Raw genomic sequence first — 24957 nt, 5'->3', positions numbered from 1 at the left:
CATAATGATAATTCAGTGTTCCCTGAGAGAGAATATTTTGCTTCTCTACTTACAAAGGTTAGGCATCCCTGGTAGTTCGTTATAAACACCAGTAAGTCATGAAAGCAGCATTGAGAGTGGATATTATCCTTGGGCATATGGATGATTAAAGGAAGATAGCAGAGCAAGAGCCTCTGATTTCTGTGAACATGTTTAAAATGCAGCCATGGAGCATCTTGGCAGTTCAATTTTTGCTTTAGTTGTTTAATGTCACCTATGGCTGATGTATTATCTGGGACACAGCACTCCAAATAATTTGACGTAAACAGCAGAATTATTTTAATTGTGTATGTAGTATTCATTGGAGGGAATTAGAAGGTTTTTGTTTATTTTGTTTTCAATTTATTAAGTAATTTGATCCATTCTTGTGCTGGAACAGAACTGTTCCTACAAGTAATTTTGTTTTGTGTAAATTTTTTCCCCAATCTGACTTTCAATGTACCAGTTGGTAAGATTACTCCTCCTTCCCTTTAGCACACCAGCCCAGGCCTTACTCCCAAGTCTCTCTTCAGAAAACTTTACTGACATGTAGCTGCTGTTTTCAACTGGTTTTAGTTTTTCTTCATTACCCCTGGTTAATAAGCATATGATTTGTGCCAGATTCATCCCTCCCGACTTCCCCTCCACCCTGCTCCAAAAATAAGTACATAAAGTGATAGGCCTTAAAAAACTGTCAGTGTTGCTTTTCAGGCCTTAATTGTTTCTTAGGATGGCTCATGGTTGGTTTTTTTTCTTTCTTTTAACTTAAAAGACATTTCTGTAATTCATTTCTGTTGTTACTTCCAGATTTTCCCTGAAGTTCATATATTCTTGAATTTGAGACTCACAGAGTGGAATATTACCTGTTTCAGGTGCATAGGCAACAGGAAGAGACAGTTCCTGCCTTTTATGCCATGTTTTGTCTGTATTTTCACTCCTGAGTAGTGCTGGCCTTTCTGTATCTGTCACTCAAAACAGACCCAGTCCCACTACTCCCCTATGGCTCTACTATACTTTGTTCACCTCAGCGCTGGGGGCAATTCCCTCATTTCCTCTTTGTGAATTGGCAGATTCCATGTGTTCGTAGAACTGTACTTGGTTATCTCTGAGGGGTTTTTTTCCTTTCTTTTTTTTTTTTTTTTGACATTTGGTTTTGCAGAGGGTGAAGTTTGACCTTTCACCTCCCCTCCAAATAGAGTATTTACTTCCTAATCTCCTTGGCATGTTTTATGTGTCAATAGAGTTGCAGCTGGTGTATTGCACTGTGACAGTAGCCAATGAACAAAATACTACTGAGATCAAGGACAACAATCCTGTTTCCAGTTACCTGTTTTCACAGTTTCTCTTCCTCCAATAAGACTGTCTCCTATGGTAAGCCGTCTTTTAAAGTCAGGAGGACTCAGTGCAATGCCTCTCCTCCTTGTCTTCCTCCCACCTAATCCCTTAGTTTCAGGGTGTGCTCAAAGAACTTCTGTTTGCTAGTGATGACAGTAACACATTATCTATTAAGCCATTTTTCACGCTTCTCTGTTTCACAATGTCTCAAAATGTGACCTCTAAAGAGACATTTCTGCTTTCACTTATGTGTGTTTGGCCTTGCTCTGTTCCAACAATATGCCAGAACTTTGTGGAAAAGCAGTGGGAGAGGACTGGTCTGCAAGAATGAAAACTGCATATGGATATCAACAGGCATGATTCCACTTTGTTTTGTTTATGCACAGATGGCTTTTGTTGAGGAAAAAGAAAGTAGAAGTTTGACCATGCAAACTTGTGGTTCAGTGTGTTGACTGTATGTGAAGTCTTTGGCCCTTTTAAAGAGGACTCTGACAAAAAAAAAAAAGTTTTTGAAAAGTAGACAGTCTGTACTCACAGTATCACACAATGGGGTTTCTGCTTACCAGTGTGAAAAGCAGATTTTGTGCTGTGACTAGACTTGATATCAAGTTAGCTTTACTTTAATAATAATCTATTGTTGTAATTTTATATAACACTCCAAAGCAGCATTTATTTTGGGGTGGCAGTGTAGCTGTTGGTTGTCATTTATGATTGGTATCAGCTACTCCTTTGTTCTAGTCCTTCTGCCATTGTCCGTACTGCTTCTCCTGTCTGTCTTCTCCAGATGCCATAGGTCGTTGTTTCTCACTCTCCACTTGGTTCAACTTCTGGACTGATCAGCCTGGAGAAGGTCTGCGCTGTGGGTAAAGAGGAAGAGGCAGTGCAAAACTCAACGCCTTTGTAATTCTGGTACATATGAAGATGCTTGGCATGCGCCAAAAAAATCTGATAGCAATTTTCTTCCCCTCTGCATTTCTAGTAAGACACTTCATTAACATTTTTGTTAGCTAATGTCTTACTGTTCTTGCTAGAGTTAGCTCTGATTTCTTGTTCAAGACTGGTTAAAATATCGAAGGGATACCGTGAGTCTTACTGATGCTTGAGCTCTGAGGTGGTCAGTCATCTGGTTAAGCTGTCCTAGGCTGGTTTGAAGTAGTGGGCCGGCTTCAGAGTGCACCGTGGCACTTGAACTCAGTTGCAGCCAAGATGGACATATCTTCTTGGTTCACGTGGCCTGCAATCTGCCAGCTGATTAGCTTTGCATTGTCATGATCAAAACAGGAACAAGAAGGTGGGCGAGAGTTGTGTAATCAGTTGGGGGTGGAGGATGCAGAAAAATTTACTTGTGAGTTCTCCTTCTCTTCCCCTTCTCTCTCTCCCCCCCTCTTATTTTTTTTAAAAACAGAGCTTATGATGAGATAAATTATAGTTTCTTTTAATATTAGAATCAGAATAAATAGGTAGATGAAAGGGAACTGCAGATTTCGTAGAAGTCAGGAGTAGGCATTTTTATTTGTATCTTGAGTAAGTTCAGCCAAAAGTATTTATGCTCCCTGCTATTCCCAGAGGCTTTTGGACTTTTTGTCAGTTTTGCAGTCTGTAAAATATTTTATGTAGTAGTATAATATGGTTTGTATATTTTCCAGGAAGACAATATTCTTTCCAAAGGTTTTGAGATACAATTCTTTGGGCCACTGGCCTAAACTTCATACAGCAACACCACAGAAATCCAAACAACAGAAAATAAAGCTGTCCAATTTTGGAGTTGTTCTTACAAAATAGTTGCCTTAAGACAAACTGTGGAAACAAGTTCAGACAGTCAGGGAAAAGGTGAAAGCTATGGAGTCTGTTATTTTTGAGCAAAGGTAACCCTCTATGCATTCCACATCAGTTCACCTGAAACAAAGCAGATTCTGAAGACTGTAATAGCAGTAGGACTGGGAACTCTCTGTGCTGGAGTCAGTGGAATAAGCTCCCTATTATGAATAGAGGTTTACTGAGACGTATGCAGCTGGAGTTAATTTATAGGAAAATGGACTTGCTGTTGTCTGGGGTAGATTCCTACATATTTATTTATTTTGCTGTAACACATACAGTGCTACTTGTGGATCGGGTCCCTGCTGTCAGCTGTTGCTCTGGCTTCAGATGGTGGGCCAGTGGTGCCTGTTTGTAGGACTTCCTGTGGGAAGGAGAAACTTTTGCTTTGAAGACTTGTGTTACTAAAATGAATCTCGCCAGCTTTTACCATGTGGGGAAGGTGGGATGATGCTGTCAACCAAGCTGACAGAGCGACTACAACTTTGAAAGATTGCGGTACATATGGCCTGCTGGTGGAATCTTGCTCAGATATTGAAAGCAAGAGAGTTATGCAATTCCTCCTCCTTTTTATAAATGCCAGAGAGCAAGGATAAAATGCACTGCTCTTTTGTACAAAAAGTAAAGGTAAAGCAGGATTTTGTATGCCCACGTGAGAAGCTTGTTTCAGGTGCTCCATAAAGTCCTGGAAGCTTAAGTGTCAAGGAGAAACTTGTATCAAGAGATCCCATTGTAACACTAATTTGTTTCTTGTTCTTCCTGATGATTAAATTCTGTAATTTTATGGGATGTCTTTCAAGACAGCTACCCTGGGCTACCTGTCGTGGCCCGGTGGTGTGTGCGGTATCCCGCATGCTCTCCGTGTTCCCTAGCACTTGTAACTTCGCAAAGAGCTGGAAAAGTGGACCCAGAGTAGTGAGGCCTGTAGGAACTTCGGTGGTTTCCACTCCTGTGGTAAGCGGAACCGGCTCTGTGAGCTGAAGCGGTGCCGTGTTAGCCCTGCCAGTGTACGGGCAGAGGACGGGACGGAGTCCCTGCCCCAGACGGGAGTCCGCCTGGGACAGCAGCCAGGGGGTGGAAGCTGGAATGGTGTCCAGCAGCGTAGGAGGGAACAGTGTGGTCAGGGTGATGGTGATCTGGTTGCACCAACAGCAGTTGGTTTCTTTTCAGAGCTGTCTTAGGAAAAGAGATAAGCAAGCCTTTTGTGTTTGGTCTAGTTTGGGCTTCTTTTGCACAACTGGCATTTGCTGTTTTGAGTAGGCCCAGAGCTGGAATAGCAAGACTACTGCAACAGGATTGAGTTGTACCGATGGAATGATGTAGTTTGCTCAATGACTAGTTAGTCTCTCCTCTGGCTTGAATGTGCACTTCTCATGTCTTTATCACCTTGAACATGCATTAATCGTTTTAAGGCTGTTGAAACACTAAGAAAATGTAAGCACCTCCACCCCTTTATTGGCACATTTGACTAGCACAAGAAAAAGAAAGAGTTCTTTTGTTTTTACAGTATTAAGTAAATAGTGAAAAGCTCTTTGTCTCTTTGTAGGCTGACATATGAAGTCTGAGTTCCCTGAATACTGCAAATGTCACTGTTGTTCACTTTGTCACATAACATTGTAGTAGTGGGGTGAAAATGCAGAATAATGACGGTGACCCCCTCATCCCCGGGACTTCAGAGTTGTTCTTTTCTGTGAGCCTGTTCTAGTATCCTAAGGCTCTTCATCTTTCTCTCATAACCTGATGTTCCTCCCCTCCCGGCTTCTGCTTAGGTAAAGATAGGAAAAGCGTTTGTGAGGCAGAAAGTAAACAGAACATGGAACAGCACGCTCTACCTGCAGGGCTCACATCTTGCTGTGCTCCTAGCTCAAGCTGGCTTGAGGAGTCTTAAACTAGATTAGTGTTGCTTTGGCAGGCCCTAATATCAGTGCGAAGTAGAGTAAGCAGCTTGGAGTGGTGTTTGTTTCAGTTGTCCTGAGCAAAATGAGCGTTCTGGCTTTGCTTTTAATGCTTCAAGAACCCGACAGTGGTCCTTGACACTGCTATTCTCTTCAGTCTTGTTGTCCAGGTAGTGTGGTGGAGGCCATGTCCTGTTTGCTCTGCCTCTTGGTCTCTGTGGCAGCTCTTTGGTCTCCTGTAGACGTGACATAGCTTAGAGGGTTGTGTTGCCTGTGAGACTCAATTTGGGGATTGGTGTTTGGGGAGATGTATTTCACATAAGTATGTTTTGTCGTGTAACCGTTGTTGTCTTTGGCTGGAGGGTTGTAAAAAAATCTACAGGTGTTGTGCGTTGCTTGAAGTCCCTACAAGAATTTTTAAATTTCCAGTTCACCTCTCCTGTGTTGTGAGTTTTGTTTTACACCCCACCCCCCACCCCACCTCCCCCCACCCCCCCCCAGTTTTTAAGGGGTTGAGGATCTGTAGTAATACTTCCAGCCTCATTTCCAGTTAAGGCTGTGGTGATGGCAAATTGCTATGATCAGACAGCAGGTGTGCAGGCTTAGGTGTGTTTGTAGTGGGTGGATGTTTATACTGCAACCAATACTTCTGTGAGGCATCCATTACTGAATGGCCAATAATATCAGCAGGGAGAAACTAACCTTGCAGTGACCTGTGGCTGGATTTACCATCATAATAGCTTCTAGTTTATTGTGCTGCTAGCTCAGCCCCTCTTAAATGCATTACTATATTTTTACATGAAAATGCATTTGTAACTGGAGATGTTTTTCTAAACCTGATGTAAGCAGTTTTAACTGCTCTGTAATTCTGAGTAAGTCTTTCACATTTTTTTTCCTCATTCCTTGAATAAGAGACAAATGTAACAGTAGTGAATTCCAGTAGTTCAGGGGAACTTGCTCATGGTCAGCAACACAGGCTGAATGATCAGGGGCATCAGGCATAGGCTGGGCCAAACTTTTGTTCTCCCCTGCGTTTTTTCCTGGTGCAGTGAAGGCCTTATCCAGAGTGCACTCTGCCTATGAGAGTACATGCATCTCCCTACATGCATCAGTTGTGTTCTTTGTTTTCTGCCTCAGAGTGTCCTCCAAATTTGTTACAATAATGGCGTCATGTGGCCCACCACAAATCCATCGATGCTAGAAAGAAGGGGGTGACTAAGGTACGTAAAACTGCTCTTCTTCCAGTAGCTACTGGTGGTGTCTTTGGCAGTGGTGTGGAGGCTCAAGGTGTTGTACTTTTCCTTAGCTGTATGTCGTTAGGCAGGAAATACTTGGCCATTTTTGTTTGTGTGGGCTGCTCGGCTGTTCTGCACAGAAAGATTTCCAAGGAAGCTAGTTAAGGACTTCCCAGTCTCTCTCCTGATCCTTATTAGTTGACTCGTAACAAAAAATATCTCTCTGGTGAAATGGCTATACTGGAAATGCAGTATTGTGTGAGAGAGTGTGATGGTGAACCTAGTTGGTTTTTACTAACATGGAGCTTGGCCATGTAAGTAGCCCAAGCGTAAGAAATTCTATTTTGCCAGGGTGCTATAAAACAGGAGCTGTCAAGAAGAGGGCAATGGTTGTCATGCCTGTGAGGCTGAGAACTTGGGCAGCACGATGTGTTCGGAGAATGACCTTAGTAACTGTGCTGCGAGGAAATTTAGAAAGCCTGTATGCCTCACGGTGCAGGCTGAAGGAGTTGGGGAGCATAGCAATGTGTTTTCACCAAATCCTTCCCTCAGCATCCCTGTCTTCAAGGTGTAAAAACTGACAGAACTGAGCACAGAGACGCAGCTCACCATGATGTGCAGCCTTCGTGCTGTAAATCTAATATCCTTTGAGGGCTGCATATGAAAACCTCCACCCTTTACCTCTAATGCACTTATTGAGTCTGTCTGGTGGGGATTGCTGATCTTTCATCAAGTAATGTAGGAAGAGGAGCTCGGAGCATCACCGGTCTTCACCGAAGAGTCTCATTTTCCTACGGCAGAACGTCATGCAATCACATAAGAGTAAGCTCTTAAGTCAAGATTGGCCACAATCCAAGATCACCTCTGTGTTATGTGCAGGAAGGGCTCAGTAGTTCCCACCAAACATCATCTGTGAGCGAGCAGAAATTAAACTGGGGGGGGGGGGGGGGGGAGGCAGGAGAGGACAAATCATGTATGTTTGGTTCACACATCTTTTGGACTTCCTTACTTCCCCCAACCTTGGTCCAAATTTGGCACAAATTGATTAACTGGTTGGTGTGTTCTGCAGACCTAGTCTTTCCACTCAGATGTCTAGAGGCAGACAAAGGAAGGCAAACTGCAGCCCCCCCACTCCACCTGCCCCTGGAAGACATTACATTAAATGTAGCAAGCTAGTAGCTGTGGGTACGTATTTCTTTATAGGACAAGTGCTATTGTTTTTATGACTTCACCTTAAAAATGGACAATTGAGAAAGGTAAGTTTTGCACAGAAGTCCTTGTGAAATCTACAGAGTGTGTATGTGGAGAGAACACATAACTGGTTATTTATGTGGCATAACTCTCTGGTCTCTCTGTACTACCTTGACTGCTCGATGAATCTTCTTTCAAAATAGTAGGTTTGCTGCTGGCTTTGGAAACAAAGACTTAAGCTTCTGGCTTCAGAATTTCTAGGATCAGTCAACAGTGATGTTGTAATAAGGTTCTTGGATACTCCTGCAAGGGGATTGTGACTCTGATCTACTGTATGTGCATCTAAATTTGGCTGGTGACTTTTTCTTCCTGAGCCTTTCATACCTGTTACAGCTAGGATTTCCTTTTTCAGGTGCTTAGATAGGATCAAAGAATGAAAGTAACTGAGTACAACACTTGTCACCTTTGAGATGTTTTATATATTTTCTTTTCCTTTTTTTTTTTTTTTTTTTTTAGGTTTGGAAGGCGTTTTGAATCCCCTCTTTTGTGGCAAAGCATTATCATGATCATTACTATGTTACTGATGCTGAAACTGTGCACTGAAGTACGTGTGTCCAACGAGCTAAACATAAAACGCCGCTCTTTTGCAGGTTAGTGACAGGAACTGGCTTTTGCAGGATAAATCTTTTTGAAAGCATGGTGTGCTGTGTTTTGGACAAAAGTTCTGTCTGAATTGCAATCCAGTCTCCTTTCTGCTTACTTCAGCATAGCATTTCCTGAACTTCTTTTGAAACTGCTTTTTTCCAGATAAATATATAAACCTGTCATTTTATTTCAGACAGGTCTTGGTTCAGTGTAGAAATCAGAGTTCTCCTTAATATTTCACACCACGCCCTGAATATAGAGCTGGCTGTTATGCCATTGTGCTAGCCTGGATTTTTTTTTAAGATTTTGGCCAGAATAAGAAGTTATTTTCTTCAGCGGTGTTTTCTACCAAGTTCTTAGGTATGATCATACAATATTATCTGAAATTTTATTTTGCAATTGCAAACACTTGCTTTTGTACATAACTTATTTTCTACTTACTGAGTTACTGGCTGTCAAAATAGGAGGTGCTGTCATATCATAGCCGCAAAACTATGTCTTTTTGTATACCATTTCGTTGGGCTTTAGTGTGGGATTAATTGGGATTTGTGGGAATTTTCACATACTTTTTATTTTGGTTATTTGTTAATTTTGAGGCATTGATAATTTTGGTCAGGGCCAGAGTATTATTCTTCATTTAATGAAATGTTCAAGCTTTGTGGAGAGTCCCTGCTTTTTTTCCCAGATAAGAAGTGTGAGAGAGGTAGGTTTTGTGTTTCTGTGTGTTGACTTTGACTTACAACATTTTATGTTACAGCTTATTACCAACAAGAACAGAATTAATGCTGTCAGCTTTTTGTCAGTTGTTTTGCCAATATGGATTTAGGATTTATTCTCTCCATCTGTTCTCTTCCCTCACTCCCTAATAATTGAGGGTCTGATCCAGTTCCAGATATCCACAGCCATCAGTAGAAGGCAGCAGCTACTGGCTGTGCAGTAGGCTAATTTATCTAATAGCTAAGGAAGCTACTTCCATTCCTGCTCATTGTGGAGTGTAGTGTGAAACTATTCAGGTAAGTGAATTCATGTGGAAGAGCAGCTGCACTCCAGCTCCCAAACACAAGCTGCTGTGTTCACAGGGGTTGTTAATCTGGCAGGATGAATGACTTTAAAACTACTTTCAGTCAGATTTAGCAGCAGTTAAAATCCAGGAAGCATTTGGGAGGGGCACGTATGCTTTCTCCCTCCTTTGCTCTCTGTGCTGGCGTTTTGTGAAGTGGCAGAAAGGTTTCTCTGTTTGCCCTTTCTGAGGGGAAATTATCCTCATGCACATTTACACACACAGACGCCGTCTTGCAGACTCCTTCGGTAACCTTTGGACAAAAAGGGAGACTATTCAGTTTAGTATATAGCCCTCTTCAAACAACTCTCCCTGAAAGACATACAGTCTCCTAAGGGATAATCGGTCTTTCACTTACAAGGTAATGGAAACTCCTCAAGGTTGCATTGTGCCATTTGATCCTTTTTTCTGAACCTTAGCTTGTCATGGGTTTAATTAGCTAGAGAGACTGATTTTACCTACTTGTGGACCTTAATTATTTGTTTACATTGAAAGGCTTGCATCCTCCCACAAGCTTTGAGAACAGCTAAAATCTTTTTCTTACCTATGATTCATTTTTAGTAAGGCCAACTATAATGCAATGGCTCAGAATAAGCATATAAATGCATACAAAGTTCCTTTCAAGCGAGGCAGAAGGATAGGTTTGTATTTCAAGCACTGCCAGATACGTGTTTCTAATCCTACACCTAATCTTATCTCTTAAGTTTTATGGTGATCTAGGCAAGCTGATAAATCTGTGTACTTACTTTCTTTCCTCATAGTTTACCAGGGCAGTGAGAAGCTAGGTTTGAAGCCAGTGTTTTTGATTAACCTTGCAGAATCCTGAGGGAAAAGTATACCATTTCTGCAGGATAATATAATTTATTATTTCTCAGATGGCTGGTCTTCAATTTAAACATTCTTCTTCTTTAATTTCTATCCTCCCTCTGAATGTTTCTGCAAAATAATCCAAAATATTTAGGAAGGGAACAGAATAGAATATTTCTGTGGAAGGGAGTTTGCCATTTTCTTGTATTACTCTTAAATGCAGTATTTCCCCCTGAGTCACGTTAGTATATGTTTACCAGTGTGTTTTGAATTATGTGGGAGTTGCCTTTTTTCTTTTGTTTTTATTCTCACAAATAAAGTCCCTTAAGTAATAACTAGTTCAGAAGGAATCTACTTAAAATTTCTTGAAGCATTAAGGAGCAGTCTATCCTAATCCTGACAAGTTCTGTATTCTGTAGCCTGTTTGTGGTGTTACTGGGTTAAAATACATATCAATAGCAATTCAGAAAGTAGACATAAAGCAATTCAGTCAAAATGCTTGTACTTCTATTTGTAGGGTAACTATCATAGCATGAAAAATACAGTCTCCCTGGACGCTTTCCAGTAATGTTTGATTATTTCTTTTAGGCTCTACATAGAGAACTTGTTAGGAAAACTCATATAATATTTTATTTTTTTTCTCTCAGTTAGTTCTCAATTATGGCATTCCCCCCCCCCCCCCCCCCTTTTAGTCTTGCAAAGTGAAAGTAAGTTGAAATTGGTGGAGCCCATCTTGTGCTGCTGCTGCCTTCTCTGACTTTTTGTTCTGGATACAAGAACCTTAACCTTCAATTACACATACCGATTGAAAACAGAGTAAGTCTTCTTTATATATCCAACTGTTTTATTATTTTTTTAAACGTGGAGTGTATAGCCTGTTTCTTAACTGTTCTGAATTGGAAAAAAAACAAAGCAAACAACAAAACAAGCAAAACAAGAAAACAACAAAACACCCCGACTTTATTTTAAAACCTCCTCCATGACAGAACAGCTCTCTCTCTCCTGCATATGAATACTTTGAAAGCTGTGTTAAAGAGTCTTCAGATGAAATCGGCAGACATGAACAATACCTCCTCATCTTTTATCCCTTATTTAACACCACTTTAATTGCATCTTGACTGCTTTAATGCAGATCTCCTGGTACCATTGTTGTGGTAACAACAGCTCTCCTTATTCATTTCCCACTTTTAAATTGGTGTCTGTGCAGCCATATGTATGCTGTATTGTTGGCTCAGTACAGAAAGGGTCAAGGTTCATTGGTAGTTTCTTTTGTTGTAATTGTTAAAAGTGTTGTAGTATTTCCGGGCCACGATGGTGCTACCATGCTAGAGAGTTAAATATTGAAGAGCAAAATGTGCACGTGCCATGTCTTGACTTGAGAATCAAGAGGAGGCTGAAGCCAGGTGCTCACAGATACAGACAACTAAAAACACCTCCTCACTCTTGAAAATGCTGGCAGGTCAGGGCAGTCTCTTCATATTCTTGGAGAGACAGACACTCTTATGAAGAGTCCTCTTTTTGTTTCCCCAAACAAGCCTTCCACCTCTTTCTCACAAAGATTCAATTTCAGTTATGCCCAAGACATTGTGGCAGATTTTGAGCACCCTCAATGTATAACTATACTAAAAACCAGTGGACATAATTTGTTAAGAGCGGGCTCTTAGTCATCTCTTCTTATTATAGTACAGTTCAGGCTCCTTAAGTAGAACATGGGCTCTTGTTTTCACATGAAGGTGATTTCCTCTGGTCATTGATCCCGTTTGGTCTTCCTTCCAACTGCTGGTTGTCTTAACCTGCTTTATAACTTGTGTCTTATTATAGCACTCTGATCCCTTGAAGAGCTCTGGTTTTGGCACCGGAAAGCACTCTTGCATAATACATGGTTTTCAGCTGGCAAAGGAAGGCTAGTGTGAAAAAATTTAACATGCAGAATGGTTGCAGATGGGATCTACTCTGTCCTTGATACGATTGGTTTAAGCTCAGGCTTTTTGAAACTATTTTAGAACAGCATTTTCCACAGGAGGCAAGGCAACTGTATTGTCTTAGTTGATTATATATACATATCTACACACTCAATGTTGCTGAGGTAACAACCTGTTTTCTCTCATCATGAAAAGTGTATAAAGTAAGAGTTAAGCTGTCTGTTTCACTGTTTTTTAAGTCTTCATTTTCTTCCTCTCGGTAGACTGCTGTTGGGTTGTGCATTGAGACTGTTATGGGGCTTCCTACTGCCTGACCCTATCTTAACGTCATGGGGTGGGAGCCTTACAGAAAGCATGGAGACTAAAATTTCTGGCATGTTTTGTTTTGGCTATTTTTTTATAAGCAAATGTACTAACTGACTAAACTGTAACTAAAAGACCCACTGTTGCATTTAATCATACAAGTCTGTTTGTCTTTCCTTCCTCTTTTTTTTTTTTTTCTCCCCTCAACTGTTTTTTACGTAGCTGCAGATAGTAAGGATGAAGAAATCAAAGCACCTCCCAAGAGATCCTATCTGGGTATGTACTGTGCAAACCCATTCTGCATGAAGTTATCCTCTCAACTACGTATTTCATGCTTTACTACTTTTTATAAACATTTTTAGAAATGATTGCATGATCATTTCTATAGAGAATGTTTGCATTACCTTTTCTTGACATACTAAAACCTGGTGCGTGATTTTATTTTTTTAAATTTTTATTTTTCCCTCCCTGCTTTTAACATTCATAGAGGAAAAGATGCTTTCAGCTGTATTTCAGAAACCAGGTTTTTGAAGGCAGTTGAATTCACCGCATTGTGCGTTTCAGTGATATCTTCCTTTTTCCTTCCCCAAGCTAGACAAGCAAAATATTACATGATACAGGATCCATCTCTTCAGACTCATGTTCTTCCTCTTCCAGCTCTGACTCAGGAGGAAACTATGAAAAATACAGGAGTATCTTTCAGCATTGTTCAGAATGCTAGATAAGAAATTTCCCACAACACTTGGTGTTCAAGCAAAATGCCTGCATCGCTGTGAAATTTTCTGGCTTGTTCCTCTCTTTCATTAGAGCAGCCTCAAAATTATTTGGGAGTTAGTAACACCTAAGGTGAGAGCTTCCAATCTTCAGTATCAGAGTTGGAATCTTTGTTCTTTAATTTGCCTGAAGAAGAGGAAATATTAGGTGCAAACCAGCTTTGCAGTATTTTCAACTCTTAGTAGTTTGGAAAGACAGTTTTAGTCTTTTAAATTAGTTGGGGTATCGCATTAAGGAAGTTACACTGACTAGAGATACTGAAGTTCCCCACAGTCAACTTTTAGACTGACTTTAATTGAACCAATACAGAATCTCATATTGATACTAGTTATGCTCTGTTGCAATTCTTGAGTTAGTAAGGGGTCAGCTGAAAAAATACAGGGTAGAGAAGAATATTACTCATGCAAAAGGAGAGTCTCTACTTCCAGATTTTTCAACACACAGTTAATTAAACTGGAGTTAGTTCTGAGAAACACTACCAAAGAGTAATATTAACGTGAGTACTTTGTTGAAGCTGTAAGACCATTCCTGCTAAGGTTAAATAGATTCACTTTTACTGATTCATCTTCTGGATCTTCCCTTTCAGATTTAGGGACAAAATGCACACTTTGGGAAATTTACCTTTTTTTGGTCTGATACCAGTATTTTGCAAAGCACCTTTTCCTTTTGTGTTTTCAAAACATTTTTTTTCTGGACTCAGTATCCAACTATTTTGTTTTTCTGTTTGTCTTTAATTCTGGTTTTTAGTCATTCTCACTGGCTTGCAACACTAACCAAGGGAATGTAAACTTCAAGCAGTCCTGTCTTCCTTGTGCCTGTATTCCTGTTGTCTTTTGCTAGTGTTCAGCAATGCTTTATTTACAGTGTCAGAGCTAGAAACAGCTGTCTGTGCTCCTAGTTATGATTGAGTGGATTATTTAAAAATGCTTCAAGTGGTTAAAATTAAATAAGTTATTTAATGTGACCTTCTACTCATTTCAGCTTTTTTTTTTCTTGTCTTTTTTTGGTTAAAAAGTCATTTGCCTTGGTAGTTTGATAGCTTAAAAAGTTGAGTTTGTAGAAAAAAAGCACCACACCTCTTAATCCAACTGATTTAAGTCTGAAGCATTTGGTTAATAAATGTTACTTGAAGTTCATTTTGGAATTGCTTAGCAAAATGGGATGAATTGAATTATCACTAAGGAACAGGACAGTTTTACACTACTGCTCAGAAGTTTCAAGACTGGCGTGGTCAAGTCTGTTGAATGTGATAATTCTTGCTGGGGTAAACAAATGAGAAGTGTTTTGAGGTGCTTGTTTATAATGCACATACAGAAGTATATCCCAGTGGTTTAAAGAGTGGGATGCATGGTGCTTTACGTCACAGCATGTCATACTTCAATTTACAAAGGGCTTAACTGAGTTATGTCCTGCAGTGCTATGTTTTGCTACAGCTCTGGGGAAGCTCACTTAGACATTAGGTAAGGGGAGTATTTGCCATACTTTCATGTGGCAGTGCATTCTTACAATGTCCTTTAATGAGTTTTGATTAAACTTTGGTTCAAGAAGAACAAATTGGCTTTTTCATTTCCCCTGTTTATTTCAGTGGTGTAAAAAATGTTTTTCAATATGTTCTTAGACTTCAGAAACTATTATATTACTTTCTTCTTCTGGTTACTTAGTAAATGCTCTGTATACTGCATTTGTAATTGAAGATTGGCTATACATGAACGCTATTTTGTTGTGGAACTGTTAATCTGAAAATGTACTGGTCTACCAATGAATTTCAGGTGAACTTGTTAGATAAATACCAAGACATTTGTTTGATGCCTCTTTTTGAATAGCTCCTGCTGTGCTCCCTGGGATTGCTTTTAGGTATGTTTGTCAGTAATCCAACAAACCACTTAATGCCACTGTTTTTCGTTATCTGAAAAAGCCTTTATCTGGCACATGACTCTGAAAACTGACTTTCTAGCAGTCAGTGCTGAGGGGCATTGAGAGTATGGGGGAAGGTTGCTGCAGTTTCACTGACCTAGAGTAAATAAATGTAATTTACAGTATGGTGGGCCCCAGAGTGTAGGGTTTCCTGATTTCATACAGAAATAAAATGTCCTGGTTTTTGCTGGGATAGAGTTAATTTTCTTTCTGGTAGCTGGTATAGTGTTATGTTTTGGGTTCAGTATGAGAAGAATGTTGATAACACACTGATGGTTTCAGTTGTTGCCAAGTAGTGTTTAGAATAAAGTCAAGGATTTTTCAGCTTCTCCTGCCCAGCCAGCAAGAAGGCTGGAGGGACACAGCCAGGGCAGCTGACCCAAACTGGCCAAAGGGGTATTCCATACAATGTGACATCATACCCAGTATATAAACTGGAGGGAGTTTGCCTGTGGGGGGGATTGCTGCTTGAGAACTAACTGGGCATCTGTTGGCGAATGGTGAGCAATTGCATTGTGCATCACTTGTTTTGTATATTCCAATCCTTTTATTAGTGTTATCATTTTATTATTGTTATTATTATAATTATTATTTTCTTCCTTTCTGTTCTATTAAACTGTTCTTATCTCAACCCATGAGTTTTACCTTTTTTTTTTTTTTTTTTCTTCTTTTCCTTTTCCCCTGATTGTCTCCTCTATCCCACTGGGTGGGGGGGAAGTGAGTGAGCAGCTGGGTGGTGCTTAGTTGCTGGCTGGGGTTAAACCACAACATAAAATTATTCCCCTAATTTTCTAGGCAAAGGAAGGATTAGAAAGGATTAAGTAGTTCCAATTCTGAAGGAATAATGCTTTATTGCCTTTGTTTACTAATGCAAGTATCTAGTTTTACCTAGTGCCTGCTGGCATTTGATGGCTACCGCTGAGCCTGAGCAAAGCTGCAGTTGAGTGATGTTTGTTTCTCTTGATGAGAAGTTTTAGAAAAAAAGTGTTTTTAGAATAAATGTCTTAATCTGTTACACTAAAATACAAGTTTCCTATATATGTTTTTTGAGCCCTTTGAGTGTTGGAGATTGTTGGGGCAGAAGTAGCAAAACACTAAAAAAGGCATCACTCCAAAGAGGCTATATCTTTTGAAGTTGTTTGGAGTAGTCTCATTGGTGTGGCAGGCAAGTCTCAAAGTGAATGTGACTTGTTTGATTTTTTCCAAGTAGGTGTTTAAATGTTTTGAAGGACACTTCTGGTGGATCACAAGGGTTTTCCTTCCTTCTCTGAAGTTGGTTTTAAAACTTGCCATATTACTGAATCCTGAGCCCAAACAAAAAGTTATCCATGTAACATTACAATTTAAAATAGTAGTAATAAAATGATAAAAACTTAGATTCACCAAACACCTGTTGCAAAAATATTTAAAGCTACTTTTTTTTAGGGGAAAAATGTAAAATGTATAATTACTTTCACAGAGTTAGTATCTGCATAATCGTGAAGAGAAAATAGTAATGTGAAGGTGCAGTCATCTGCTACAGGGGTTCCACTGGCAGTGTGACAGCCTGGTAAATAACTCACACTTTAACCTCTTCTTTTGCCTGCACTCTCTACTTAACTCAGGGCATCAGTTGGCTTGTGATACATTAAGTGTTGGTGTACTCTAGAACAGCACTAATATGTTACATGTGCCACGAAGGGTGTAACCTTTATTTAATTGGCTCTCTGGCTCGCTCTGTTCAGAGGGTTTGGTCTGTTTGGGTTCAGCAGAGGCATCCGGCTTACAAATGTGCAGGCGTGTGGTGTGATTTTTCTGCGGGTGCTCTGTAAATAAGGTGCACAATGTGCTTCTCTGTCTGGGCCTCGACATCCTGAGCGGAGCTGAGGACCCGGCAGAGACGTGGTTTTCCTTGGCCAGTTGTGGGCAGCAGCACTTTGGTTTCATTGAAAGTATGTGACTTTTACACCGTGCACTGTGCTCTCTAGTAGTTGAATTCTCTGTACAGCTGCTGTGCAGTTAAATACATAAAAGCACAGTTGTTGCTGGGTTTCAGCTGCCACCACTTCTGTCTGTGCAAGACTGCGCACGGGTGTGAAGGGGTTTAGATCCCTTCTCTTCAGGTTTATATGCATCCTTGTTAACAGACAACTTTCAGAGTGCTTTTGTTGATCTTTTGGGGAGAATATTGAGGAGAGGGGGTTATAACGGTGTCTCTGTGAAACCAGGATGCCAAAAGGATATTATTTTATTTTTTTTTTAATTAATGGAGTTCTAGTTGTTGAGGAATTCAGGTCCACTTTGTGTGAGGAAATGGCACCTGGCTGCATCAGCAGTTGTAGTTCTTTGGATGGTGGAAACAGTTATTTCCCCTCGTCTTTCTCTGCATCAATATTTAGACCTTTTCATGACACAAAAGGAAATAAGAAATAGAGATTCAAAGGATGAAGTGGCAATTCTCAATTTGTTATAAATAAATACGTAAGTTGAAAACTGTAGAATCTTTGGGGTTTTTAATATATAATTTTGGTTTCTTCGTAACTGATGTTGCAGATGAAAGAAACAGAAGTCTGGAAAATAATTTGTCTATCCAGGCATGGGTCTGTGTGGGAGGTCGGAGTTACTATTCAGGCATTTTAGAATAATTCAGTCCAAATAGAACACTATTAATTTTTTATAATGAAACTTACAAATCTTTTGCATACTGAATGGATAACTTTTTTTTTAACTACAGATGCAGACAGAGAGGGGAGTAGTTTCATTAAAAAGGTTGTTCTTTTATTTTCATGGGGAATTTATGTTTCTTGAACCATTGCAAAACCAATACTAAAATACTTTTCTTTCAGAAAACTTGAAAAAAATGGATTTGGGTCAGTCTGTTTTCTGGGGCTAGTGTTATGTTTCAGTAGATACTCTTTTCAAGCTTCAAAGTTCCATTTAGTGTAAATCTTTCTTCAGCTCCTCGGGCTAATGGGCCTCGAATGAAAAGTTGTACTGTGACCTTTTCTGTCCTGTTGAAAAGTGTTAGAAGTTACTCAGTAGGAGGGCATACCTTTTTGCAGCCTTATCTAGTATTATTCAGATGTTATAAAAGGAAGGAATAAGTTTACTTAAATTCTATATTCCAGAGAGACATTTTCCTTTTAGAAAAGACAGCTGGGAAGGGAGGGACCCAAATAATAGTTTATGATTCTTGAAGCCTCTGTGCAACCATGAACCCTGCCTCTGGTGGTTTGCAGTTTCCCTAACATGAGGGACCCAGAAACATGCACCCCCCCGCAGTGAGGTGGTGGGATGAGGCCAGTATGTCTGCTGCATGCCCTGTGTGCTTGTTACAGGGTGGAACACACAGCTCTATGTGAAAGCACATTCCTGGCCACAGTGCAGTGCTGGCTTTTCTTTTATTCCCCGATTTCCCTATGCCGGAGGCAACTGGGCCACCTGGCTGTGTGGTGGAGCAAGGAGGGGAGAGGGACACTTGTGAAATTTGTCCACAGGCTTACAGATGCTGTGGTGAGGGATCCAGGTGGGCAGGTCGCTCTGGGAATGCATGGCATGTAGCAGGTTTATACAGGAGAGACAAGTGGTGAGAGGCATGAGAGTAACGGTGATCACCAGCTGTTTCTTTTCATGGGAGACATGAATGAGCTCAGCAATAGAAGGGGAAGAGACTGACATTACCTGCAGAAGCGATACATAAAGTATGAGGCAACAGCTTCAAAGTCTTGCTGCTCCATTCATGAACTACGGATGTAACGTGAGTAGTTGTAGTAAAGCCACGGGGAATAACACGCTGTCCCTGTGTTGTGAGTTTACCCTGATAGGCAGCGAAGTCCCGCACACCCTGGTGGGATGGGGGAGAGAATCAGAAGGGTAAAAGTGAGAAAACTCGTGCGTTGAGATAAAGACACTTTAATAGGTAAAGCAAAAGCTGCACACACAAGCAAAGCAAAGCAAGGAATGAATTCCCCACTTCCCCTGGGCAGGCCCGTGTTCAGCCATCTCCAGGACAGCAGGGCTCCAGCACATGTAAAGTTACTTGGGAAGACAAACTCTGTAGCTCCAAACATCCCCCCTTCCTCCTCCTGAGCATGCTGCTTACACTTGTGGTCACTTGATGAATGTGTGAGCCAGCACAGGCAGGACACAGGAACAACCACAAAACCACGGATGAAATCCAAAGAGTAAATTTATTTTCGTTACCTTGCTAACTGGGGGATCCCCGAAGCAGCACCCAGGCAGAGGCACACAAGCAGGGATGCAGGCACCATGGAGCTTGGTCCGTGCTAGAGGATTGCCGAACCTGCTGTTTGTGCCTGTATTTTAGGGATTTGGGCAGGCGTAATTTGTGCTTTGATCTGTCCCACAGCAGGGCAGGAATCTCAAGCACGTTTGATAGGGTGCCTCTAAGTCTATCACAGGCCTATGTTATCTAAACACAGATGTTCTACTTGTCAAACACACAAGATGAAACAGTGAGTACTATGATAGATGCGTTTTTTGACACCCCAGCTGCAAGTCAGTTCAGCGTATTTACAGTCCTCCTCGCCAATCTTCTGTTATTTTCCCACAATGAACATCTGCATAAACGCCATTTGTCTGGACTGATTAAATACCAATGTTACACTGAGTAGTCAGTTTTTAGATGTCTGGGCATTCTTGCCTCAAATGTTTTGTCTTGAGTTTCTTCTTGGAGAAAGGTAAGGTGATGGAATGTGGTTTATATTAAAAAAAAAAAAAAAAAAAAAAAAAAGGCTGGTTCTTTCCAGAGACTGAGAAATGCTAAGGACTCATGTCTTAATCCTGCTTTCTGGTTTATTAGTATGTGTGATCTATGGAGAGCCTGTTACTTCATGCTAGCGCATGGGTCCTTCTTTTCAAGTTGCAGTCTTGGTTCTTAGCACAGTTCATGCTGAATTCTTACTGGGTCTGACTATCATCTGAAAGTGGAATGACATGTATCTGCCAGGTAAACAGCTGTCTTGACTGCTGACCTGCTGTTTTCTTTGTGTAGGTAGCGTAATTCAGGGAGGAGAGGGGTCTTGTTTGGGTGGTAGCACTTAATCCTATTTTCAGAATTTTGGTTAGCACAATGATGGTTGACCAGGTTCCTGCTGATTTCAGGCTTTGGATTGGAATTTACATATTTTACCTTCTTTTAAGATGAGACTAAGATTGGTAGGCAGAGATGTAATGTCCTTTAACAGACTACTTGGGGGGAAAAAATGTTTTCAGCTGTGCAAGCTCTTGTGCAGATCTGGAAGCAGTGCGCTTCAAGCTCCATTCAGTTTGGAAGCTACTTTTCTCCAAGTTCCACTTGTTAACAGTTAGACCAGTTAAGTGAGAAGAATAGTTGCCACCTGTCAGGTCATTGTCCCCTGTGGGACAGAATGGGATGAACACCCACCATGGAATGTGGATGGGTGAGTTGCATTTCAGGAAATACTTCTGGCATGCAATGAAGCCAACAGTTCTAGATCTCTATAATTTTTGATGATCATTGATTAATTTTAGTTTCTAGGCTTGTCATTTGGCAACTTGAGAGAAAAAAATTTCTTCCTTGAGGCTTCCACTCAGAGATTAGAGATGGCATCTTTGACAGTGAAAAACTTACCTGGCCGGTAATGTTTCTCTCTTTTGAGTTTGTATGTGGGAGTTTGTGTATAGTGCTTGTTTCATATTAGCCACATGTCAATTTGATACACTGCATGAAATATTTTGCATTCAGTGGTAAGTATAAGTAGCATTCCTGGACTTTGAGGGCTGTATTGGAAGGGTCATTGTAAAAAGTGTGTTTTCGAAAGACTTGAGAAACTGGAGCTGCCACCCACAAATTCTTTTGGTTCTTAAGTTGAAATCTCCAAAGCCTTAAGGGCTGAAGGGATTATCCTTATCTCATGCATAATGTGGGCAATAACATTTTGCTTATATATTATTGTAGTGCACACAGTAACTTATAGTCAAGCTGGTTCATCATCATAATTTAAAAATCTACCCATTCTTGATCTGAAGGGTCCAAAGTACCACTTAGTAGAGTGAAATTTTGTTTGTTTGTTTGTCTTTGAATTTTAACAGGTTAGCTTTGAATAGGAGACTGGGCTAGATGACCTGCAGAGAGCTATTCCAATCCAAGCTACTGTGGGATTGTACATAAGATATTCTGCTTATGGTTTACGGTGAGACCACCACATGCAATTTGAAAATACAGTCCTTTTGTTCCTTTTACTCACTTGTCCATTTCAGCATAGGATATATATATATGTTAGCTAATGAAGAGTATTTCTACAATAATCAGAAATAGACTATGTTCTTAGTTTTCTCAGGTGTTGTAATGTTTTGCATCACACGTTAATTCATTTGGCTTCTGTCATTGGTGCTAATCAAACAATACACGTCTTCTCTATCTCTAAAACAGGGAGTTGAGAAGAAGTTGTTACATGTGTTCACTAGTGATCAGGGCAGGGAACCTGGAGGACGGTTATGTTTTTGGAGCTACCACATTTGAAAATTATTATTTAGCCACCTTTAGATTTTCAGCTTACAGGCAGTAGGGAAAACAGCCAGTCAGAGATTTGTAAAATCTCTTCTGGGTCAGAATGGTTTCAGTGAGACATTGGTGGTAGAACAGTATGTTCAGACCTGAGTTATCGGCTTTCGGACCACTCCTTTTGCACCAGCCTTGCTGCTGCATTTGAATGACTTCGACATGAAAATGGAAGCAGGCCATTCTTTTTATTTACTTCTAATGCAGTTTACAGTGCTTGTGTTTATAGTTTAAAATGATCTGCCAGGTTGAATGTAGCGTGTGAAGGGCCCATGCCTATTCTGAAAGCCTACTTGCTACAAGGAGAAAGGGAATGGGACGAGCAGGGCACGGACGCAGGTCAGGCGGAGCGAGCGAGGCTTGTGCGGTGGGGAGACCTTTCCTTTGCCATGCAGCATGAAGTGCACACTGCAGTGGTTGGGGGATCTGGGAAGAAGGAGTGCAACTGTTTTCTCAGCCTCTCTGTTTTTTTTTTTTTTTTTTTGTTTTGTTTTGTTTTGTTTTTAAAAAAATGTGGGCAGGGAAAAGAAAAAATCCTTATCTGCTACCAGGAAATTCTAGTTTTAATCTTAAATTGAGGGAAAACTGTCCTTTAACACTGGGAGAAAAGAGAGAGGTGGTAAAGTTGAGTCTCCAGCTTGGCGTGAGCAGTAATACCAAGAGGTATCACAGGAGGCCAGGCTCAGCGCTGTGTTTCTGGAGCGGGCTGCCCGGGGTTCTCGCTGGCTCTGACTGCTGGTGCCCCTGCTCAGCCCTTCGACAGTCCCTGCACGGCTGTCACCCAGTCTTGTGGAAAGAAGACGACTTGAACGGGGTCTGTTGGAAGAACTGGGCAGCAGCAGAAATATTACTTCTGGTGCAGGTACCGCTTCTAGTTGCTGGTGTGGTGGGGAAATTAACCTGTGAATAAAATGTGAATTTTGCTTGTGCTACATGTAATGTAACTGGAGGAGGGAGAGCTCATAGCAACACCTAGCCACATGAGGGTGCTCTTGGGTTTCCAAATCTTGCCTGCTGAGGCACTCAACTGGAACCTGGAAGAGGAGTCTGATCTTGCTTTCAGGGGTGGGGGGGTGGGTTTAACTGTAGAAACTGTTTTTTTTGCAAAAAACCTTTTCCTTCGTGGTGGGAGCCAGAACAATTAGGTGCTTTAATAACATCGCGATAAAACATCTAAATGTTCAAATACAACTGATTTGTCTGCCCATCCTGCAGATCAGGGAACACGTACGTGGCAAAGCTGCTGCTTCAGTTTGGTAGCTGTGAGAAGATTTTGCAGTTGCCTACTTCTTGAGCACATCACATGCCATTGTATACTTGGTCACATCTAGATCCAAATGGTTAGATTTGTTCTTTAAACAAGGTCACAGAATAATTTGGCTTGGAAGGGACCTCTGAGGTTATTTGGGCCAGTTCCCTGCTTGAAGCAGGTCCAGTTAGGTGAGGTTGCTCAGGGCCTTGTCCAGGTAAGTTGTGAGTATCTCCAAAGATGGACATTCCACAACCTGTCGTGCACTTGTGCCAGTGTCTGACCATCTTCACGATGACAAAGTTTTTCTTCCATCTAATTGGAATTTTCCTTGTAACTCTTGTCTGTTACCTCCTGTCCTGTCACCATGTGCCTTCATGAAGAGCTTGCCTCCATCTTCTTTACACTCTCCCCTTAGATAGCTGTAGGCAGCAAGAAACTTTCTTTTCTTAAAGCTTAACAAACTTGGTTCTCTTAGCCTCTTCATGTACACCATGTACCTCAGCCCTTTAATCATCTTGGTGGCCCACCACTGGGCTCATTCCAGTAGATCAATTTATTTCTCGTACTTGGGAGCCCAAAACTGAACACGTTACTCCAGGTACAGTCTTGAGGGTATTGAATAGAGAGGAATAAACACTTTGCTCTGTCTGCTGGCCACATACTTGCTCAGCTGTACAGCCCAGTAAGTAATCGGCTAGCTGCCTTTGCCACGAGGACACACCACTGATTCGTACTCAAATTGTTTGCCAGGCTACCCTCCACTAGTCTACAAAGCTGCTTTCTCATCAGTCAGCCCCCTGCACCTGTACTGTGGTGTGTGGTTACTCCTTCCCACTGAGCGATAGCCCTGAACTTCATGGTATTCCCATCAGCCCATATTTCCAGCCTAAAATCCCTCTGAATAGCAGTGCTGTCCCTCAGTCTATCATGCGCTCACTCTAATTTGGTATCATTCATGAATTTACCATCATCCAGGTTGTTAATAAAAGATGTTAAAGAGTGTTGACCCTAGTATTGATCACTGTGAGCTGCTTTGTAAACTGGCCATAAATTGTATGTATTTCCTTTGAGAGGAAAAATTCTTTGAGCCTGATGATCCAGCCAATTTTCTACCCGTTTTATTGTCCACTTGCCAGTTGATATTTTTGCTACCAAGGATACTGTAGGACACTGTCTACAGCCTTGCTAAAGGCTCTGTAAACAGTATCCACTGGTCTCCTCTTGTCCCTAAAGGCAGTCATCTCATAATAGAAAGCCATCAGGTTGGTCAGGTGCAGTTTGCCCTTGGTAAATCCATGCTGGCTGTTCCTAGTGGACTTCTTCCATAACCATCTCAGGGATGAGGTTAGGCTGACTGGCCTGTAGTTCCCTGGATCCTCCTTCTTGAAGGTAGGTGTGATTTTTTTTTTTTTTTCTTTTTTTTTTTCTTTCCCTGCCTGCAGTGATCGGGAGCTTCTCCCAATCACCATGACCTTTCAGAGGTGATAGAGCAGCCTTGCAAAGATGTCAGCCCGCACCCTCAACACCCTCAGATGCTTCCTGTCTGTGTGCCACAACTCCATTAATTTAGATGCTCCCAAACTACTACTTTCCTGTTCTGTGGGATCTGCTTCGCTCCTTCAACTTTGCTAGTAGGGCTCAGGAGCTGTAGGGGGCAGACCTTACCAGTGAAAGCTCAATAAAGCATTATTAATGCAAGAAGGCAATAGGTAACTTTGAAGCCATGGTGAGAATTAGTTGTCTGGCTTTCATTGTGATATCCTGCTTAGCTGCTTGTCTGATATCTTTCAGTTTCTTTAAGCCAAACAAGTGAGAAGAGAAACAATGATTTTCTAGATGATGGCTAAATTGCCAGTTCAATGCAAAAGGTATAAGTAGTGAAACATTTAAAGGGTAATTCAACTCCCCACAGACTTCAGAATAAACTTTCAAGCTGAGGTGCTTTTATTTGTTAGTACATATGCATTGATAGCTCACTTTTGTAAGTGATTTGTAATGCCGGATGACACGGTGTGTGCTTAAAGAAGTGCTGTTGCCCAGCACTGCCTGCTCAGACGTAGTGGATTGTCTAGACAGCTTGCTAGGGAAAAACAGTTCTGGCTGCAGCACATTTTTAGGATCTTGTTATAGATCCTGGCACATCCATGTTTTGTAGATTTCATGTGTTTTTAAAGAATGTTATCTTTGCCTTTATGTAAGTGATGTAGAATCAACAGTTTAACCCGTGAACGCATCATTGGAGTCAGCACATCAAGAGATAACTCTGTC

The 24957-nt window shown here is 41.0% G+C and overlaps 1 protein-coding gene across 2 annotated transcripts in view; it reads left to right on the top strand.

Annotated features, from left to right (window-relative positions):
• Positions 1-24957, top strand: part of SLC66A2 (solute carrier family 66 member 2) — a 67984-nt gene that overhangs the window by 2075 nt on the left and 40952 nt on the right. The window contains exons 2-3 of one of the 2 annotated variants that reach the window (XM_049824215.1): positions 8006-8139; positions 12449-12502. In XM_049824215.1, coding sequence (XP_049680172.1) covers positions 8006-8139; positions 12449-12502 — 188 coding nt within the window. The remainder of the gene's footprint in view (positions 1-8005; positions 8140-12448; positions 12503-24957) is intronic. The other variant, XM_049824216.1, reaches the window with a different exon arrangement.

Source organism: Accipiter gentilis, chromosome 20, assembly GCF_929443795.1.
Source record: "Accipiter gentilis chromosome 20, bAccGen1.1, whole genome shotgun sequence".
NCBI classification, from domain to species: domain Eukaryota; kingdom Metazoa; phylum Chordata; class Aves; order Accipitriformes; family Accipitridae; genus Astur; species Astur gentilis.
This window is presented reverse-complemented; position numbering and strand designations above follow the sequence as displayed.